General features: G+C 37.1%; 3 protein-coding genes across 3 annotated transcripts; 1 reads left to right on the top strand and 2 right to left on the bottom strand.

The window, feature by feature from the left end:
- Positions 1–13501: 13501 nt before the first annotated feature.
- Positions 13502–16414, bottom strand: LOC124186245 (transmembrane protein 267). The gene is made up of 2 exons (XM_046577794.1): positions 15358–16414; positions 13502–13987 (listed from the first exon to the last, which is right to left on the bottom strand). The coding sequence occupies exons 1-2, from the start codon at positions 15643–15645 to the stop codon at positions 13655–13657; spliced, it is 621 nt and encodes a 206-aa protein (XP_046433750.1). The 5' UTR covers positions 15646–16414; the 3' UTR covers positions 13502–13654.
- Position 16415: 1 nt separating this feature from the next.
- LOC124186247 (c-Myc-binding protein) lies at positions 16416–17942 on the top strand. Its single transcript, XM_046577796.1, has 3 exons — positions 16416–16606; positions 16873–16994; positions 17283–17942. The coding sequence occupies exons 1-3, from the start codon at positions 16577–16579 to the stop codon at positions 17425–17427; spliced, it is 297 nt and encodes a 98-aa protein (XP_046433752.1). The 5' UTR covers positions 16416–16576; the 3' UTR covers positions 17428–17942.
- Positions 17943–18014: 72 nt separating this feature from the next.
- Positions 18015–20307, bottom strand: LOC124186246 (prefoldin subunit 3). Its single transcript, XM_046577795.1, has 2 exons — positions 20118–20307; positions 18015–19306 (listed from the first exon to the last, which is right to left on the bottom strand). The coding sequence occupies exons 1-2, from the start codon at positions 20199–20201 to the stop codon at positions 18815–18817; spliced, it is 576 nt and encodes a 191-aa protein (XP_046433751.1). The 5' UTR covers positions 20202–20307; the 3' UTR covers positions 18015–18814.
- Between the last annotated feature and the right edge of the window lie 2774 nt (positions 20308–23081).

Raw genomic sequence — 23081 nt, forward strand, 5'->3', positions numbered from 1 at the left:
TGGGATTTAATGCGGATTTCCTTATGTAAATTCAATCAGGCAAAAACACTCGCGATATATGTAGGTATACCATATAATACCATGTACGTGCACGGTTTTTATTTCAGCAGGCATTAGCGCGAGGATTTTTTCACCCTGGCGATTTTTAAAAATCTTTAGTCGAGGTTGGTGGATGTAAATACGGTCGTCAATTATACGGGATGACGGAAACATTTTTTTTATCGAGATTATATTCGAATTAATTGAGTTTTGATTGTTTAGATCGAATAATAGTTTCCAAGTTTTTGGTTGTTTTTTTTTTTTGTATAAACGGCAAGTAGAACAGCATGTTGAAAGAAATCAAAACACAGACTAAAAATTCGTGTTGATCGGTGTTATTTTCATTCGATACGATAATCGAAAAATATGCGCTTAGTTATGGGTTCAAAATGAGAATCACTTCTGTATCTGTGAACCGGATGATCTATAGTACGTGTTAATATTTTTAAATATATTTTTTTCAAGAAGAAAGCGAATACAAAGCTTGTTATTATAATCTACAAACCGAGAATGAAACGTTTAGAGTTTCGATTGGATGTCGACGTTTTGAGTTGTTAAAAAAATCATCTCTAACCATTCTCAGTGTGGTGCTTGTGTTGCGTCTGATGAATTTTTCGAGGCATTTTTCTACTCAGAACTTCGTTCAGTCCAGCGGTTTACGATTCAATTGAACACCAATCAAAATCGATGAAAAAAAAACAAGATTCCATTTTCGAATGATCTACGACCACGAAACGGACCCAAGATCAACCGTATCAACGATTTATTTAAAAGTCTCCTTCCTCTTTCCCTGACATCAGATTCAGACGTTCCACATCCGATCGATCCTTTCTTTCGCTGCGGATTAAAAAAAACATCAGTCCATATTTCCAAGACTCGAAGGATATCCAGGACAGCTGCGAGGCACCCTACTGACTTTACACGCGTCACATCCGTACGTACATGTGACACGCGTGGGTGTCCAGATCCTAAAGAGAGTCAACACAGGTACCTACCTTACCTACATACCCAAACGTTTCTAGCATTGCGTCAAATCGGCACGCGGCTATGGACCGAAGAGGGGGGAATAGGGTCGGGTAAAGAGGTGGGCGGAGAGGGGGGGGAGGGGGGGGGGGGGGGGGGGTGGCGCAGTAGTCCAAATAACGAGCGTCGACGGGGATGCCGCTCGTGCGTCGCTGGTTGCCGCTTTGCTCCCGCGGCGAGAAACTCGGTCGGTAACCAAGGCGACGGCACGTCAGGCCGCCCACAACCCTCCGGCTGTCTTGTCCGATGTGTTTGCTCAACGATTTCATACCAATTACAGCCTACTACCACCCGATGCCTGCCTACCCCTTGTGCCTACCCACCCTGCATCGGTCCTGCATACCAACACACGCGATTCGTTCGTTCCCCTCTCTCTCTCTCTCTCTCTGCCGCCCTTGAACCCTTGGAAAGTCGCGACATGCGTGTTTATAATAAACAGCACGCGTATTTCCCATTTTTTTTTTTTTTTTTTATCTTTTCATTACCGTTCTTTTTATTTTTCGAAAATTTCATTTTTTCAGGTATATGCACGCCTACCTGTTATATTTTAACGTATCGTACCCTTTCTTTTTTTCTTGGCCACCATCTCTGACCCGAATTGGTGAAAACGCAAACTTTGTACCCCTGGTGAAAATGATTTCTACGTTTATTGAATTTCGAATTTTTTGAAGGAAATTGGAACATTTCGTAAAGATTGTTTTCGTAAAGAAAAAGTTTTTCATACGAAAAAATATGCATATTTACAATTTTTTTGCGGAATAATGCGCAATGTTTCAAGTTCTGTAAAAATTTGTAGTAGGTTGTAGAAAATTTTCCACCGAGGCATGTAGTCGTTACGTATTTTAACGGGATTAATTAATTGCTGCAGGGATTGCTCATTTCGGGTCCCATTCCAATTGAATAGAACCTGCTTTTAGCGGGTTTTTATTGTTCATTTTTATGACGTTAGAATATCAAACTTCCGTTTAAAATTACAAAAAACCAACCGTCCAAACTTGTTGCTTATTTCTGTTTTCCAACCTACAAGAATTATAGCTCTCTTGATCATCAACTAGTAACATTTGGACAAATTAATTGTTCGTCTCACACTTTCTTTATGGTATTTAATTTTTCTCGATTGAATGTAAAAATCGTTTTTCCCTGATAATTTCTGTTACGAAAAACTTGCATTCATTCAATGAAAACGAATATTATTATTACTGTGAAGACGGTAAAATTTTCTTTTTAAATTATTTTTATTACTCAAAGTAAGGAAGAAAATTTTGTACGTAATTATACACATCAGGGTGTATATGACAGGGTTGAACAAAAGTCGTACTTTTAGTTTGATTAATTTACCATAATTCAATGCTTTGAAACTTATATCTATAAATCGGGAATCGATTACATAATTCCCACGACATTTCCGATAGAGCCTGAAGTGTGCGTGTTACTATACATTGTCGATTGTGGTAAAAAATGAAAATAATTAGCGGAACTAAAAATTTCTCTCAGTGTACATACACGTTGAGGATGAAACCGAATCTGCGGGCTTCGGAAACACCCGTTACGTCGAGTGCCCTGAGACAATAGAGGCTCGTAACAGCTGACGCAAGGACCTCTTAGGACACCCCCTAAATGGATTCGGATTTCATTCGCCATTGGTTTTTCCTCGACACTCTCACGCGCATTACAAGTATAACTAACCGAGAATATATTGCACGTAATATACCCAAGGTTGGTATAATAATGAGGCGAAGTTGTCGATAAACGTGCGTGCGGGGTGGTTGATTCTTTCCCTCTTCCTCTTCCTCTTCCTCTTCCTCTTCTCGCCCCCTCCAGCCCCTTTGTTCTCTGGCTTTTTTCAGACCCGCGATGACAGACGACTCCGTTTCGAGCCAACTGAACGACCGCTTCAAGAGCCTAATCGATTTCGCTAATGTGTTAAATCATCCTCTCTCAAAGACCCCGCAGCGTGTATTCAGCTTACAATCTCCCTTTCAACGGAGGGTGAAAATCAACTTCAATTAATTTTCACCTATAATCACGAGCCAAGACGCGCGGTGCGTACCGATGAATTAAAAATGGAAAAGGAGAGGGAAAAACGGGTTCGAAATAGTAAAACGGCGAGAATACACTGAGAAAAGTTTATTTTAGGGGAAAGTTTGTTTGTTTTTTTTTTTTTTTTTTTTTTTCAAAGAAAATGAAAACACTTGGAGCAGCTTTAGTTTGAGGACTTTATTATTTATAGTTTCGGGAACATTATGGAATTTTTGCCATGAAATTAATAACAAAATGGCGGCATGCCGCATGCAAGTAGCGAACGACCACATTTTCGATCCGTTGGTGAAGATTTCTCGGTCAATTTTTGATCCTATCGACTTGAAATTTTGACGCAATCTTTAAAGCTTGTTTATCCGATTCGAGATCGTGGCTAGATTTTTGAATCTCAGTCCCAAAATTTTTTCGTAGAAATTTTTTCAACAAATTTTTGATCGTAAAATGAAATTTCTTGTTGCCGCGATTTTGTTACTAATCCAAGTGAAAACATTCTAACATATTCTTGAACCTATAAATAACAAAACCCTCGAACTTAAATTCCTCCAAGTGTTTTCATTTTCTTTGAAAAAAAAATAATGAAACTCTTGGAAATATACTCGTATATGGATTTCAGACTGTCCAAGCTGTACCCCTCCCTTATTGTTAACAAATGCATATTTGAATACGGTGAGATAAATATTTTTTTATAATTATCAAATTTCAGTTGATCCAAATAACGATCGATAGAAATTTTTCATTAGTCAACAAATCATGTTTGGCTCGACTAAAATTTGACAACTGTAACGAAACATTTATTTCGCCATATTCAAATATACATTTGTTGATAATAAATAAATTCTCTTCTCAGTGTGTAACTTCTATGGGTAAATTTTACATGTACAGAAATTATAACGCAAATTTCTTTTCAGGAAATATACGAAATGTTGTCCTGTGAATCTCTTTACCAAAATTTGATTTTTTATTTGCCTCAAAGTTTCCGCTGTGCCTCAATTTTTTATTAATATTATTAATATTATTATTATTATTATTATTGTTCCCTGGGGAAAAAATGCTTAACGAGCGAACTTCTTCAACACTTCATATCACCGTCTCTGTCAAAACGTTGGACTTGCATTTTTCGTGAATTTCTGAATTCTATAATATAAGCCCAATTTGTCTAAATTTTTTCTGCTCAATTCAAATTCTGTTAGTCATTAAAATAATAATTATCGTTAAAGTTTCTGAAATTTTTATACGAAGGTTGTGTAACTCTAAATCGATGTGGAGATATTTGTAGAAAGAACTGACCAATAAATAAATTCACAAGTTTTATAATAATCTCGATTTGTATAAGGATTCGGGTTGCGGATAGTTAAAAATTTACGTAATTTACATAATTTAGTAGGTTTAATCTTTGAGTTTAATTATTATTAAACATACGTTATAAATATAGTAAACATTCTATCTCTAGTTATTCTAGGATAATACAGCAGGTGATCTTTGTATTAAAATAATATGTAAAATCTTCTTTGGTAGGTTAATTGATACGAAGTCTATGAATTATGCGATTTCGTATTAAAACTTTTTTTTCCCCCGTCAGTTTTCTAATTAGGTCAGATTCAATTCAGCCCAAATCCTACAACAGATATTGAATCTTGTTTGACAATTTTGTTAGCATTAATTTTCCCTGTAAGTTGTATAAAAAATATATTGTTTTTTTTGGCAATCGTAAGAGGGTTCGTTTGGTGAAAGAAAAGTCGTTTCGTAACTAATTCAATCGAATCACTAACAAAAAGATTTCGAATATTTTTTTTACCGACAATCCTCGCGCGGTTGGTAAGATTGCGGTGATGTTTTAAGCAGTCGATAAGTTGCCAATAGAAAATCGCCTTACCGACGTTTTATCGATAAGTGATTACCGATCGAACGGGTATTTCTGTCTCGCTTTCATTTATTTCCCGCGACTTTCCGCGTTTGAAATTGATCGATCGATCCCTCGCTTCATTTTCTTTAATTCCTTGATTCCTCTGGTTTCGAAGACGTTGGCGTTGTATTGATATTTGAATTTAACGGTATTTTAAAGATCCGCCTAAAATTTAGACCTGCTTTCATCGTGATTGGAATAATCTTTGGCGTGATGGTGAGTGTCGATCTCGTCAGAGGTGAAGTGATTCGAACCGCTGTACATGGAGAATCCTCTCCTCGATAATTCTTCGCCAGGTACAATCGTCGGATTAGTGTAACAAAAATCAGCCATCATTTCTTTTTGTCTCGCAAGTTGATTCGATCTGCAATCCACACGTATATACGTACATACTGTAAGAACTGTTGGTAAAAATTATTCCTCCAAACACTTTTTCAGTTCTCCAAAAATTTTCCCGCCCGAATAATAATTCACTAAACGAGTCCGGTGTTAAGTTAAGTAAACAATAATATACACAAGCTTTTCTGTAGTTATTTCATACAATTCAAGGCTCGACAGATAACGATCATCGTTTCGTCTAGCAGGTCTGTAAGACGCAGGATCTGCAGGGCAGTAACTACGTGTAACGTTAATATCTTTGTTACAATGCTAAATTAAACAAACAATCATTCGAAACGTAGTAAAGATAAGATATCGCAATACTTCGTCATCCTTTGAATTTAATATATTACTCATTCACCGTGTGCTTGATGATCAGATAAACGAGTACTTCTATCTTCTCAAGACTGCAATGAGCAACGGGGGAAAATAACATCGTTAAGGGGACATTTAGAGGAATTTCAGGAATTTCCTGAGTATTTTAGTTAATTATTATTTCATGCAGGAAGAGTTGTAAAAAATTTAGAGATTTTAGGTACGAATTTCTCACATCTTTTAGAGTAAATTTGGCTAATTAGATTCTCATTTAAATGTGCCAAGGTGACAAACCAAGAGTGCAATTTTACTAGATTGTAAAAACGTGAAAATTCACTGCACGAAAGATTTCTCACTTAATATTTGTCGCACAGCATACGGATTTTTCCAACATAATTTACTTAAAAATACCCACAAATTTTTATAGAAGTTTTACAACAGATTCGTTTTGAAAGAAAATACATCGTTTTTAAAAATCCTGACAGAAAAATTAGCCATTTTTCAACATAAAATTTAGGGTATGGCCAAATCCTATGAAAATGTGTGAAAATTTCAGACGAATCGGTAAAAAAACTTTACACGAGAAACCTTGGGCGCAAGTTTGAAAAGTCAAAAGTTGAGAAAAATTAATTTAAAATTTAAATTATCAAAGAATCGCAGTATGCAGCCTCGTGAAAATTAAAGCTTTACAAGGCCCAAAAATTTTGTTTAGGGAAAAAATCGATACGGGCTTGTCCAGGTGAGGAATGAAAGTGTACAAAAATGGAAAAAACCGAGAATCGATTCTTCCATTAATCATTATAGTCGAAATAATCGTTTACGAACAGCATCAAGATAAAAGTTGAAAGAATTTATTTGTACCAACGATTTGAAGAGGAACAGAGATGAAAGAAGAAGAATTTGAGACACACCTTTTTCAACCAGTCGATAAAGGCACCGTTAATTGCATATCGTGCATCTACTCGAGCGAAAGACGTTATGTTACACCTAGAATGAACAATGCGGAGTGTCTGCATCTGGATTTTCTAAAGACATCGCGTATTTCCTTTCAAACGCGGTATACCTGGTGTACTTACTTGTCGGAGATGAGCCTGTTTACCCTGACGAATAGAACGGCGACGAGGATAAACAGGATGATTAACACCGCCGCGGCGATCCCACTAGCGATGTAAAAATACAATGCGAGATCTTCGACGGTCGTCTGAAAAGAGCGGTGTTACGATTGTTTTCTTTTTTTTTAATCCTTTTTTTACTTCTTTTTTCGAAACAACAGAAATTAGGATAATTGGTCAATTATCTGCACTGAGAGAAATTTTTAGTTTCAGTTACCGCTCGGTCCTTGACTATTTTCATTTTTTACCACGATCGACAAAATATAGTTCTAGGTAGAAAATGAAAATTAGTTTTCCAGCCGTTACCGGAAAGTCTGGTATCCGTTAATATATAAATTTAACGCTCGTGCAATAATAAATTGACGTTAAAGCCTTGTTTAACTAAAAAAGTAGAGTAAACCGAAGAAACTGGTTTTGCGTTGCAATTGACAAAAAAGTTAGGCGTACCTCGTTTTTCGTTATTCCAACAATATTGGAACAGTTTTTTTTAACGATACCTGTTTTACGGAATTTTTCTAGTTACTGTAACTAATGAAATTTTTCTCAGTGTGTGGTAGAAATGATGATATCGGGGAATCGATCGGCTGCGTAAAGTGAAAGGAAAAGAAGCTCGATCGAAGGTTGAAGCGTCGCTGATTCTGCGTGTTTCAGTTCATTAATCTTCAACGATTTATTCAATAACTGTGAGTAAAACCACATATACTTGATAGTTTGCCAGAAATATCATCCGCAAACCGAAAATATTTATTTGAACGAAGTTTTCTCTAATATAGATTTCTAATTTATACGTATTTTTTTTTTTTTTTTTTTTCAAAGATGCGAATTGATTTACTTTCTTGGCGAAAAATTGGTCCGATTCCAACTGCCCGAAGTCTCCGACTCTTCAGGTGAGGGGAGAAACGATTTAAGCAACAGCGTGTTAGAAAAATAGCCGATATACGCTTCGGTGAAAATTCTTATTCGTTTTTAGCAAACTGTAATCAATTAACCAAAACGTCATTTACACTTGTAATTCTCTGTCAAATTTGTAAGTCTGTCAAAGCCGATTCGTCATCGCGAGGTCCCGTCATCGGTTCGAGATAACTTGAAACTGGTTGATAACAGGTCCGAAAACTTGTATGAATTAACAAAGATGAAGATGAAGTTACGAGGAAGGTTAATGATGAAAGTAGAAAGAAGGAAAAGCCAAAAGTGAAAAAGAAAGTTTAAACAGTGATTGCAGTACACTGCAAGTAGCGCTAAAGTGACTATAATTGTACGAACAAGCGATCAAACAGCGATAATATTCTCTGGCATTATCTGCAGACTGCGATACCAACTAAAAAATGGATGAGAAACAAATTTATCAGGTGAATCAAGCAAGTTCTTTTCACCATACGACCTAAAATCCGAATGCGTTGTTAATGTTAATGGTTGACAGAGTTAAGGCCGCGGGATTAGCAGACACGCACACACACACACGTGTTACGTTATCGCGGTTTCGCATGAGCGAATATCTCTGCAAGCAAGCAGTCAAGACCCAAGGAGAAGGACGGAGCGATTCGCTTTGCAGGAAATGACACAACTTTGGATGCTTGGCAATACTTTTCAAGTATGTACTATTTCACTCCCGCTACCTGCTGCCTATAACCCGTCTTATTGCCAAGCTTGTTTATTTATTCTCGTGCCATCACGCACGACTGCACGACACTTCCGGAAAACGTTTCGCAATTTAGCGCGTTCAGGTGCGTACATAATGAATGTTAAAAGCGTTCGCGGAGAAAAATTTGGGGATGAAAAAATTGGAGGACAGTTATGTCGAATTTTCATAGGCGCCAAAGTCTTATTCGTATTATTTAAAAATTTGGAAGGTCTGAGGATGGAAAATTCAGGGTTAGTTTAATTTTTTCGCCGACCAGGAAGTCACGTGGTTTAAGGTTTGTTCGGGAAGAGAATGAGATTTTTTCATTAACTTTTCGACTGTCCATAACTAGGTTAAAATGTTCTTAAATGTGATTTTTATCAAATATTTAAGAGTAATATTTTTCGACTTTCACGTCACTTTAGCAATAACAGCGATAAATGTAACAATATGTTACGTAGGTAGAAAGAAAAAAGATAAAATTTTGTTTAAATCGATATAACAATACATGAGACTCAAAATTGAAAATAAAAAATGTAAACGAGTATAAATATTCCGTATATTGCTGAAATCTAAGTTAATAATTAACCTGAGAGCAAAATTTTCAGGTACATTAGTAAAATTTCATGACGTTTTAAGGGTCGCATCGAATTTCGTAACGTTCAAAAATTTACAGGTTTTTTCGGGTCGCTAGACACCCAGAAAGTATAATTATTCTTCTATTCTTTTACTTCTCCATATTTATACGTTGAAAATCTCTAAATTGTATAAACACAAGTTTTCGCTTCTTTGAAAATTCGATATTGTGGCCCTTCAATTTTTTCATCTTTCCAAATTTTCATCCCCACCCGGCGGAAAGCATCTTCGTTTAAAAACCTTTTCGCTTTTGGTCTGAACAGAAAATATTAGCGAAAAACCGTCTGTATTTGTTGAGATCGCACACGATACGTGCGGACGTGAAATAAGATACGAAATGCCAGATGAACAAGCAAAGGAATTCATTGATTCAGTCGCGTCTCCTCGGCAGTTAAAGAACGAACAAGGCAAAAACCGTTCACCTCGCGATTCTACAGCGAAGCTCATAATTCGTTTCATGCAACGCGAGCATGTTTTCACACGTTTTTTCACGCGTGTTTTCCGTACACAAAGTACCCGTTTCTACGACGATAAAGCGAGTCAGCCAATGCGCATGCGCGGAGCGCTGAAAATACCAATTTCAATTTGCGCGCACGCGCGGTCGCGAAGAAATCTAACATTACGCGACCCTAACCTCAATTTCATGCGTCGTGAAAAAACGCGCAACATACTCTCGTCGTATAAAGAATCGTTGGGAACAAGGAGGCAACCGTCTTTCCCCAAAAAGATCGAGTTTGCCTCCGTGTTACACAACAAACTACAACACAGAGAGAATATTAATATACGAATCGTGACGAAGGAATCCGGCCGAAGTTATCAACGTTACGGAAACGAAACCTCAGGCTATAAAATCATCGCAACCGGTCAATTTGATAAAGATTTTCAAGAAACTGGCTATTCGAAATTAAACCACATTTTCTTTATAACGGTTGACCAAATCTCTGACGTTCCTAAAGATGCGAACTACCGATTTATCCGTTAAACGTGCATCGATGCAGTGCAACATGATCCTCGTGGGAAACAAGGTGAATAAAAACTGATTCGTGTGACTAAGATTAGCTTCGATTATAGCGTAAATATGACTCATCAACCGCGAATGGTTCGGAACGATCTGACGTGTATATCGGTATCGACGACGAGACGTTACGCAAGTTCGAAAATCGTCGAGAACGCACAAAGTATGTATAAGGTACTTGAGGTGAATGGGGTGAAAGAAAAAAAAAAAGAAAAGGAAATCGTTAAACTTACCATAACAGCTCGATAACGATGGCAACGAAGAACCGCGAGGCAGTGCGATTGACATACGATTCACAGAGAATAAGGTCCCACCTCGCGACGTTGAGGCATTCGGTATCAGCTGGTTATCATCGTTCACTTTATACGCGAGATACAAGAAAGGCGTAGCGCAGATCCTCCTCGAGCGGGACGGCAAAGGCCCCCCACCATGATCCAAAAACTACGACGACACCATGCCGCTTATCACTGATTACACGTGGTGGATGTAGCCACTCTGTATAACGAGTGTCGCGATAACGGCCGAACCGTTCTTGATCGGTTTTCGTCGTTTCGTTTCACTCCGAGGTAATATCCGCGGTAGTTTGCCAAAGAGAGAACTTCTCTCGGTGCCAATTTGCATGACACTGCACTCCAGGTGTATACAACCGCCGACAATCGTCGTCGGGAGAATTTTCTTTCACCCCGTTCGAGTCTCTGTCCGTATCGCGTATCACCGACGTTCCGAATATACCTGCCGCCGGCTAAGCAACCGACGAATCGTTGTTACGTCGAGTAAAGTGCAACGGCGACACACCGAGGAATGGATTACACGCGTTGATAATCCCCACCGTTCGTTTTCGTACTTCCATCGCGTACCGGAATTTTACTAGTATTATACTCGTGACTGGCTGAGTGACTCTTTTCGTTTATTATAGCCGCGTGACAAACCGGTGATTACAATTTTCAGCTCGAATGATTGAAAATTTAGTACCGCGCGAAAGTATTGTCGAATTACGAAAGCAGGTTGAAAACATTACAAATTTGACATAGCGACGTTGATTTCGATCTATTCGCGTGTCAAATTTACTACAAAAATTGTTGATTTTAACAAAAAAACAATTTTAAAAGAAACTAGAAAAATTTCGTTTCAATTTACAATATTTTTTTAGTAAACTTATTGTATATGTAAATTGAACATGAACAGTGAACGTGTGGCGAAATTTTTAACAGCGTAGTTTATAATGATTCGGAAACATTCGTTGAAACCTGTAACTTAATTCTTCAGTTCCGTTATGAGGTGAGATATGTGAAAATATGCACCAAAAATTGAGGATAAAAAGTGACTTTAGATACGATTTTATTTCATCTTCGATTCGTCGATTCTTCGATTCTTAGAACTGTGATGATATTTTTTTAGCCTATCTGTAAACGGGGAACTGAAGCGAACTTCAACTCGGAATGTCAGTTTACGTGGATATTAATAACGGACAGTTTGGTGAACGCGCGTTATATTATTTATACAGGATATCTTACGCGAATGCGTGTGTTTGATCCAATAGCTGAGAACTCGTGTAAAAGAGAGAGAGAGAGAGAGAGAGAGAGAGAGAGAGAGAGAGAGGGGGGGGGGAGAGAGAAACATCGGAGGAAAGACGTACGTAAACTGTAAATACAGGTGTTTTGAATTCTGTGTAAACAAATAGCAGCCGTCTTTATAATACGTAACATCGCACGGAGTGTAAACATTGCAACTCAATTTTATACAATACATACTTCTGGTATATAGGGTGTTACATGTACTTATTATACGCACTTGTGTTATACGGAGTGAATTTCTAACGACCGAACGGTTTTTGTGACGATTGATGCCTGCGCATGACTTTAATGCGCATGCGCTAAAATTCAATATGACTCAACGTTTGTACACTGAGAGAAATTTTTAGTTGCTTTTACCGCTCAGTCCTTGACTATTTTCATTTTTTAACACAATCGAAAAATATAGTTCTAGGTAGATATTGAAAATTAGTTTTACAGCCGTTACCGGAAATTCTAGTATCCGAAAATTTAATTCTTGTGCAACGATAAATTGACGTTGAAGCCTCGTTTAACTAAAAAAGGAGAGTAAACCTCACAAACTAATTTTGCGTTGAAATTAGCGCAAAATGTTTGCGCGTACCTCGTTTTTCCTAATTCCAACAATGTTCGAACAATTTTTTTAACGGTACCTGTTTTACCAAATTTATCTAGCTACTGTGACAAATGAAATTTTTCTCGGTGTACTCGAATATCTCGTAATCGGTTAGAGTTGGGAAAATTTTGCGTAAGTACTTTTTTTTTTATAGAGCGTGAAATTTCCTGTAAGAATCTGTGTTTAGATAGTTTATAAGTCAAGCCGTTTGCGAGAAGAAAATATTCGAAAATGGAAACAATAAAATAGCCACCTCTGAATATTAACCGAAATTTTGCTGCGTGTTTAGAAGAAAAAGTAAATTTGCTGCACTCGTCAAGTTTTCCAAATGAAACACCATATTATAAATAAAATACAATATTGTACAAGTTTTTAACAACATTGTATCAAAATAATACAGATGCCACTTTTAGGAAGGAGGATTTTTATGGAAAACTTTTTGAAATTCGTAAAAAGGTAAGTTATATGCGTTTAAATCTGTCGAATTTCTTTATTTTCTACAATCTTTTAGTTATAAAAAAATTAGCGAGTGCGGGTTTGCAAGGTTTTCTGGCCGCACTTTTGTTTTAAGATAAATATGTGAAAGAAAAAGTATTAATTAAGTACAAGGTACAGTATCAGAAGTAATCTACGTATGGAATCGTTATGGTAAAATAACAGATCGTAAGCCGTTGTGGTAATACTGAGTTCAGAGTTTGATTACTCTTGTAAGTTTCCCAATTTGAATTTTAATTCTGGTTGCATAAAAAAAAAAAAAAATTGGTAGGTAAAATCGACTTTTTCCACAAAAAATAATTGATTTCGAGAAATCGAATAGCGGCGGAACTAGAGCAATAATTAATGTGGAAAATCTTGGGAAAAATGATATTGTAGTAGGCATACGTATAATGGTATACAAATAAACATTTTCAAATGCCCAGAAGATGATTAACATAACCGATAATTTTAAAAGCTGAAGATTACTTGTATGAATTTTCATGCTATAATGTGTACGAGACGGTAAGAAAATATATTTTTGATTTCTTTCTTGACTTTTCGACGATGGATCGACGCGACATTTCTTCTATAATTAACAACACGACTAGAGAGCTCGAGTAAATTTCAGTTGGATGACTAAATCGAAAGTGCAGGATGTCTACTATCAATAAAACGCGTGAAATCGAAATTTTCCGAGAGTTCGAGGTGTCCAGAATTTTGGAGAAAGCATACACTCTGGTTCATCTTCATCACGGTGTCAATTTTGAAGTGAATTCGAGGCGGAAATCGACATTTTAAAAACAGTTACTCAGTGAAGGCAAATAAATAATATCGTTCGCGATAAGCCTTAAAAATAGAATATCGCTAGGACTTTATAAGGACGAGAAAACTTGAAGGACATTTCCAAGAGGTCAAGGACTTGTTAAAGCTCAAACGTGAAGGACCGAAGGCTGCAGGCGGTGATCCTCTTGGATGAAATCTTGGGGCATTAGCCAATGCAGAGAGTAGGGCAAAGCCATGGCCATGAAGAGGTAGAGATGGTAGGGCAGAGGCGACGTTGATCCGAGGAAGAGGAACCACATCCCTCTTCTGGTGGCATCGCGGATGTGGTGACTGAGGAAACCGGTTATAATTACCCATAAGTAATAGCCCGACGCCGAATGGTGGAACACCTTGTAGCTTATAGCGCTAATCAGAAAGAGCAGCAAAGGTATCGATGAGCAATGTAAGATCGGCCTCTGCCCTTCCAAGTTCCGAGCGTCCTGTGAATAACGATCATCGTGGTTTACAAATCTGCTTGTTTTCTCAGGGTTGCCACTACAGTGTGCCTTATACATATTTCCGCGACGAGGAAATCGTAACATTTAAGGTTTTTTCCCGAAGAAAATGAGCATCTTTTCGTTAACTTTTTCACGATCCATAAATGGATTAAAATTTTTATAATGATGTTGCAGCATACTCGTGTAATTTAAATTGCCTGTATAAAAATGTCCGAGCACTTGATAAAAAAAATTTTCTTTTATCGTCTGACAAAATTATTATACGTATAACGTAAAAGAATGTTATACACCTCTATTTTTTTTTTTTTTTTGTCACCCTATAACACGGATCGAAATAAAAATTGAAACTGGTTCCGTCTCTTGTTTTTGACTCGCTCGACCCTGCTGTCAAATCATTTTCAAAATTGAATAACGTGGCTTAAATATTACGCAAAAATAGAGAATAAAGGGGAAATTATTCCATACACTTATTACTGCTTTTCGTCAACGCATATCAAGCGGGCTTTTTTGGTGCTGGGTATTTGGACGCGGGTTACGATGGCTCGAGTGAGTACATAACGTTGATTACAATCTAGATCAAAATTCTATTACCATTAATTCAGATTTACATTCTCATTCTCAATTAACGATGTGTTAAAAATGTACGTGCGAAGTGACAAAATTGCATTTTTTTATCTTTTTTTTTACCATTGTGCTAATCTATAATCGTGTATCCGGATTTTATCAGATGAATCTTTCTAATTTTTGCGAAAAATAAAAAATACATTACTTGAAATGATTAGGGTTTTCTTTTGATTCTCTCTAAAACGCTTCAATATCTTACCAAGCAATTTCTTATCCAGAATTTTTCAAGAATTTTTCTCGTCCCCGTTTTCCTCATTTGTCTCCGCATAGTTTCAAATAAATTTAAACTCTGTGCTGTCAGGCAAAAAAAAAATTTAAAAAAAAATGGCAAACCATACAGGTGTATTTAAAAGTTGTATCGAAAATTTAGCGCGGACATTCGGAAGCCGGAAAGTAAAATAGAACTATATCAGTAACCGAAGCAGCTGCTAAAATTTGTTTAAATGCCTTTTCAGACTTTATAAATCATTGGCTTGATTTCTTGATGATGTTTTGAAAGCCCTTCGATTTGAACTCTACTTTAGCAATTTCAATTACCCTTCGCTTTGTGATTATACGTACGTTAACATCTGATCTGGCTAACATCCCAGCATTTGTTAAAAATATTTTAAACGCAGTAAGCGAGCCAATGTATTTGGTAAAAAATACGCATTGCAAAAAATTTTCGCCGAGAAAATGTCGCGTTTTATAGAGTTAATTAATATAAGATATTAAGGTGAAATACTCACGCGCAATCTCCAACTTTTGGCTAACAAAAAATGATCCAAATCTATGAGCGATGATATTACGAAGCACAACGCTATGCCGAACGCGTTGCGAACTATCGATTTACCCGAGAGTGCGACGATAAGGGACCAGCTCAGGCCGCCGACGATAGCATGTGTCAGGTTATCGGATACCGCGCGTAGCTCGAGACTGCTTAGCCGGTAAAGTAGAACGTCACCGATCCGCGACGTTCCTCCTATCAGGATGGTCAGGAGAATGCGAACGACGGTTTCAGCCCGCAGAAAGAACATTCTAGACGCAAAACGCTGCTCTTGACTTCGACCCACGTCGCGAATTCACTCTAATCTTCGATACGATTCAACTTAGAATCAAGAAAACGTTAAGTTTCCGCTCCATTTTACGTGTAATTATTACGCACCACGCGGTCGTCGTTGACTAGTCACACATCGCGCATCGCACGTGTCAGATTAATGTCCCGGTAGTTTTTTTTTTACCGACAGAAAACGAGCGGTTGCGTTTTCGAACCTCGGATTTACCAAGATTTTCCCATTCCCGATTGTCACTTTTTTTTTACGCAATAGATTCGAGCTTGTCTGAAATATTTACTCGAATCTCGCGAAATGTCCAACTTCTTCGATCGGTAAGAATATTTACTCCTCGATTTTTGATGACTTCGTCAGGCGTTCGAATCAATATCTAATTCTATGCTTTGATAATTTATCCGGCATCTTTTTTTCTAAATCTGTTGTAGATAGAATATTAAGTACTTCTCGAAGGGTGATGATCGTTAAATTGTTATTGTCGACAGCTTGGAATTACAGTATACGAAAATAAAGCAACTTGGGACCCGTTTCTATTTAGCGGCATTACCACGCGACTAAAGAAATCTAGCGCTATTATTGGCTGAAGATAACAGATAGCTCCATGTGTACCAAAACACGCCTGCCGGCCCAATGAGTGGGCCCAATTTTCCCATGGCACGATAACGTCGCCAAAACGAAATTGCGACAGCGACAACTTTCGACTTTCAACTCCAACTAGGCCATAGATTACGTATGATAAAACCATATCGTACGCTATCGAATGCAATCAGTATTTGCGGACGCTGTTCGGATGTCGAAAGGTTTCGCAGGCACGATTCTTTAGGATAGGATTAATTCATAATTAGTAAATCAATCGTTCTTAAGTAGCAAATAACGACGCTCAAAGTATTATTTCGACATGTCTAACTACAAACAAGAATTCAACAAGGTAAGATCATACAGGGATCATTAGAGAAGACAGAGTCTAACCTAATCCAGAAACCATAACACATTACACAAAATCGATCAATAGTACACCTGTGACAACACTCTTTTTTTTTTCCTCTAGTTACGAGTATTCTTGTCTTCGGGAAATTCTCACGTGATGGAATTTCACCAATTTAACAGATATCGAATATTCCTGTGCGATTTGCTTTCTCGATTTTTCTCTTGCTTCAATTTATCTTTCAAAATCTTGTGCTTTCTGTCCTTCAGCCAATCGATTCAAAGCGAGAGGAGTTCAGAAAATATTTGGAACGTGCCGGAGTTATGGATGCTTTGACAAAGGTGCTGGTTTCGCTGTACGAGGAGACCGAAAAGCCCGATGACGCTTTAGAGTATCCTTTGCAAAAGAATTTTTTCGACAAGAAATACTTGCTGAAAATTTTCATGTAACGTCACAGTGCTCACCGATCTGAAACATCCCTAGTCTTCTAAATGTTCTCAAATTTTTTGCGTGAAATGTTCCACGAGTTATTGTCTAAATATATTCGGCACAAGATGCGAATCCCGACCCTATTGACACAAAGAAAGTATCCCTTGTTTGGAATTTCACTTTTGCCGGTATAAAAAGAGCGGGCAATAAACTTGGTATTGAGAATATTGAACTTAACTGGAAACAACAGATACGTCCGGAAAAATTTGGGCGGCATAACGGACGCAGTATTAGAAACCGAGACGCTGAGGAAAGAGTTGGAAGAGGCAAGGATGACGATCACTAGTTTGAAAGAGAAATTAGTCAAGTATGAGTCTGACGAAGGAGCGGAGTAACAAGTTCTTGTGGCAATACAAGTCGTCAAATACTAGTCCGTTGCTTGTCTTACGCGTTAAGCTGGACAGAAAACTAAAAACCTGAAGAAAAGAAATATAAACATATATATATAAAAATATTCCAACTACCGATGTGCCTTAATTATTATATGTCTAGGAGTGAACTTTCAAAACTTAGTATCAAAATTGTAACGTGTAGACATTTTGAGAAATGTGTTATTTCCATTAGAAGTAGGCATAGTACATTCTTTACTAGAAGTGGAACATCGGTCGATTAAAACGTCTAGCTGCGTGTTGAGATGGTTTGGCAAACAAGTTCAAAACTAAATATTAAACCTCTTCGCTTTTCTCTTGACTTTCATCATTCGTTCCTATTCAAGAAAAGATAAATGGCATTTGTTACGTACTATCTGCATAGTACATACCATTAAATATTATTATTATTAATATATTATATTAAGACATAATCTAAGTTAGCTACCGTTGATTTCGAGATGAAATAATATAATGTATAAATAAGTGAATAAACTCTTTTTATACAGAATGCAGCTTGTCTTGTTTATTCATTGGTTTTATTCTTCCTTCGCTTTTAATATGGTACAGTTTTCGGTCTTTGTTGAATTTTTTTTTTTTTTTGGTTTTTTTTTTTAAATTACTATTATTAAAAGATTACGAAGTTTGTGAAATTGGCGGTATGTTTTGCATCGACACAATTGTTAAAAGTATAAATTAGGCGTACAGTTTTCAAGATACCAATCGACAATGTTCCAACAATCAAGCGTTTCCTCAGATATTTCTAAACCTCCTCGGAAGTCTCGAAGTTCTGTTTTGTCTAATTACGGCCGTAATTTTCGGGAGACCGAGTTTGAGATACGCAGATGTGAAAAAGGAATAAAATAATCGGAAAAACCTACGATCGATAAAGTAACGCTTAGAATAGTGCAAAACCTAAAATTCAGCAATCAACGCACGGATGAATAAATTTGGTTGCACGCAAATTTAGATAAGAGTTATTATTGCGCACTCTTTGAAAACATTAAAATAACAGCGAATGTTGATAGCCTAGCATCGGTAGTGTACGCAGTGAAGGCAGCATGATATTTGAGTTAGTTTAGCATGAAATTGATTTTTTAGATATGCAAAAATTGTTACAAATGTCCTCTTCAGATATGAAAACAACGAATCGAAACCACGACTTGATACATTCGCATGCTAACGATAACTTTTTGTGTTAATGGAAATTCCCCCGAGGAATTAACTTTAATTTGTTCTTTTCAACGCACAGTTGCGTGCAAGCAAGGTGAGTTTAAATAATAAAAAAAAAACAAACAACACCATCAGTTCCTGGAGCGACGATATTAATTTGTCAAATCTTAGAAAAAAAGTTTCACGTCGACTTCATAGCCTGTCTACGTTTAACATCCCAATTATAAACCCTAGCCATGTTGACTTCCGTCGTTGTAAACTGGTCGCGCAAAAAGTCCAAATCGTGCTCTAGATAGCTAAGATTTCTCTTAGCAGCCTCAATGTTTTTGACTAGCAGCTCTTGGGCGTCATCCAGCATGTATTCCAGCATCACGTTGGCTCCCAGCCAGAGGCAGACTTTATTGGTCGGCGGTACCAGGGCCCTGGCAAAGACCTGCTCCGACAGTAAAAACTGGGTCTCTAGATCCTGGCTGCTGTTCTTCTCCGCCTGAAGCTTCTCAATCATTTCAAGTGACCGCTCCAACTCCGGTATTTGCGTTCTTAGCCTCCGACGTTTGTTCGATAAATTACACTCCATGAATTTGTATTTACTGTGCTGCTCGTCCAGCTTCTTCAACACCTTGTCCACCGATCCTTCGTTATCTGGTTTCGCCATAAATGCGTCTACATCTTCCTGCCGTGCAAAAATTTTCTCCATCATTTCTTACGATTTTTTAATACAAACATTAAGCCAGAACTATCGGCCGAGGTTGGAATATCAGGTTGTCTTATTCAGAAAAGAAGAAATAAATTCGCTCCAATTAGTTCCTCAAACTTTTCAAGCAACAGTCAACAAATACTGAAACAAATTGACGAATCAATTCTGCTATTTTGTGTCTATTCTGTACCAAAAACTTGGAAAAGTATTTATCGATACGTAAACACCAATCCGAAGCGACGAACTGATATATATTTGTAACGAGATGGGTACGTTAATCCTCGACGCAGCGCAGAAAATTTTTTTAGAAATCTAAAAGACAAAGCGCAAACTGACGAGTAAAGAACGAAAGAATCATTTTTCCGATACTTGTTTGAAAAAGAAAAATATCACGCTTCGGGGACTCGATCTTTGGGCGAATAAATGTCCATTGAAAATGCGACGAAAACGAGACAACTTCAAGTGATTGAGCGAGACAAAAGATTGTCTCTATCAAATTGGAGGGTCGAAAAAACGAATGAAACCATATAAGGCAAGGAAATGTGATGGTGAAAGAAATTACGCAAGTAAGATCGATAATCGCACGGTGTTATTGCTGCCCGCGTTTTGGGCGCCGGTAAATTATTATCTCAAGAATGGTTTCGCTTGACAATTGATCGGAAAGATAAACGGATAAAAAACGTAAGTGATAGCTTTTAGATCTTAAATTCGTATCGGAGCAGATCGAGTGGATCTTTCACGATCGGTAAAAGGGATGTTGGGAAGTTAGTTTGAAATGATCACTTACCACGAAGTCTGCCTCCGGTATTCCGGCGTATGATTTTTTTTCACCTCCTAGCTTGGTCTCCGGATTATTAGTACCTTCCTCCATGTTGATATTTTCTACCTTTATTCTATTTTCTTAATCACTCTAAGCAGATCAAATCGCCGTTCTCGCGTGTCGCTGTCGGTTCGTGCGAATTTCCACGGTTTATCTGCTATGTTGTAGAGGGGACAACGTATCGCGATATTCGGCCTCGCTTACATCTAGCTTCATTGTCTCGCTTCTCCCTTCGATCGGTAAGACAGGGACCGATAAATAGTTTTCTCCTCTATGTTGCATTTCGCTGATACTTGGAAAGATTGCATTGTTGTTCGGCCTCACGTCTATCTTCATTGTCTCGCTTCTTCTTTCCATCGGTAAGACAGGGACCGATAAATAGGTTTCGCCTCTAATAATTCGTTTTTTTCCTCTATCGTGTATTTCGAAATAACGCATTGATGTTTCATTGTAAGACAGTTTTGAGGTAAATTGTCGAATGCATGATGAGTGGATTCAGAATTGAAATAAATTTTTACCGTATATTTCTCCTCTTACTTCTTCACTTTAAATTCACAATGAAGAAAAAGCGCGCATCATTCTTGAAATTAGTAGAATGATAAATTGAGAAAAAATAATCTAAACAAGGCGTAGAAGATTCTAGTTTTCAACTAAATGGAAAACGTAATCATCTGCAAAACTGTTTAATCTATGTGATACTAAAGAAATAAAGTCTGAATTATTGTTTACCGAGTGATCTTCTTTTTCAAATATCAGCAGAAATATTTTGATTAAAAGTATTTTTTTTTCCACGTTGAAAGAAGAATTACTTGTGCATCTCGCTTCGTTTAGAAACCTCAATAATGCTGAAGTAGCATTTTTTAATCACACGATCGCAGTACTGATTTGATGCATTTCTCTCACGAGCTGCGCAGTTAGAATCTGGAAGGACTTTGACACAGTCGGCACGAGCAATTTTGCAATATCGATGAAAGAATAACTCGAATCATTCGAAGATCAGTCCGTGATTAATGATCACGATGACACACTGCAGTAAATAGTCACGATATGGCCATAGTTAAATATGCATATTTTCTCCGTGAGTTGGATGATTCGTCTTTGCTACAACGATCGTGATCTTTCAATAGAGTTAATTTCGATCTGACAAAAACCGATAGACGTTTTTTCGACTTAAAGCATCAATGGTGCGGCATAACGTCGTTTGCTCGCAGCTTACAGAGTACTATTATTTCACTTTAATCCGAGGAATAAACACCGAATGAAATTTGGTGTAAGTAAATTGAGAGTCTGGAAAGTTAGTAAACACATTTACGACGCGTATTTTACTAGTTTTATTCGTCAAGATAATGGGGGACTGGGACCGTAATACAAGTATCACTGGTACGTTGCATGACGATTATTCCCAACATCTGACCACGCGCCAGAGCTATACTCTTAAATTAAACCGTTTTATGTAACGTCTAGCTGCTCATCAAACCGACGATAAACGACCGTTTCTATAACAGCGCAATTACTCGCGACTCTAATTTATACGAATTAGATCCACCTGCGTCCATCAGGTGCTGATTCGTGTATTGCGGCCAATTGACGGAATTGATGTATAAAAAGGGGGAGTGAATTGACTTGTCTCCTTTTTCCGTAAACATTAAGAATTCAGAATTTACTAAAGTACCTACTTATTGCAAGGACATGAGAAATTTCACAGTGAAATACAGGAGAATTCTGATGGAAGCACGTCAAAACAGGACACGATGATTGCCCATAAAACAATTGAATAAAGTAAATTATACAAAGATCAAAACGTCCCGTTGTAAGCTTGGAAAAAAATCCGTCAGTCGTTTTGAATATCATTTCTTTACTCTGTAATAGGTATTTGTTATCATTCAATAGATAAATTTTGTATTTCCTATAAATAATAATTCGAATTTTTAATTCCATCAAAATTTTTACGGGTGATTACAGCTGTTGTGAGAAATTGTCACGATTTTTTGTAGATTTTTTTTTTCGTTCGTGTGTTCTTGAGATATGAATTTAAAAAAACAAATTTTTTTTATCGAAAATCACAGCTTCCCGAAAGATTGACCATATGAGTTGTTTTTTTTTTTTTTTATAATCTTTGAACTCATCAATTGCGATACGATTTTTTGATTTAAAGATCAAACTTCACGATTTCGAGAGTTTGGACATTTTTTATTTATTTATTTTTTTTTTTTTTATTTTTCTAATTTCTTATAAAAATCAATGTATGAAGTTTTTTTTTTTTTTTACAAATCATGCCGTCGCATTTATCGTGGGGGTCACATCTCATTCTATTTTTTTTCTTCTTTTTTTTTCTTTTTTCGTTTCGAATTTGAAATTTCGTTGAAATTTGGTGAAATGAAAAATTCGAATTCTCATTCCCGTACGTTTTGACAGAGAATGCTTGAAATGGAATTTGTCATCGAGAAGACAAATCCATCTGATCGAATATTTTAGTGGAAAAACGATCGGGATAATGGATAGAAATTTTTTGAGGAATTAATAAACAGCAATCGCGGTTCTTTGGGCCAGACAACACGCTGCACGCTCTCACATTTATTATACATGTATGTATATATATATATATATACATATACATACACAATATATTACGTATGTATCTACGCTTTGTACATATATGTATATAAATGACGAGTGTCATGCAATCCGCACCCGCACCCCGCATATTATGAGCATCGCGCAGCTCCAGACGGATGGATTGACTTGCCTGGAGCACAGCGTATTATCTCCCACATCCCTAATAGCGCTAATAGATCTCTTCACCCTCTTCAGACATCGTATTCTCTCTCTCTCTCTCTCTCTCTCTCTCTCTCTCTCTCTCTCTCTCTCTTCTCTTTATCTCAGTGTTTTAATAACCGAGTTAATCCACGCTATACTCGTAGAATTTCTTCT

This window comes from Neodiprion fabricii, chromosome 7, assembly GCF_021155785.1.
Source record: "Neodiprion fabricii isolate iyNeoFabr1 chromosome 7, iyNeoFabr1.1, whole genome shotgun sequence".
In the NCBI taxonomy this organism is placed as follows: domain Eukaryota; kingdom Metazoa; phylum Arthropoda; class Insecta; order Hymenoptera; family Diprionidae; genus Neodiprion; species Neodiprion fabricii.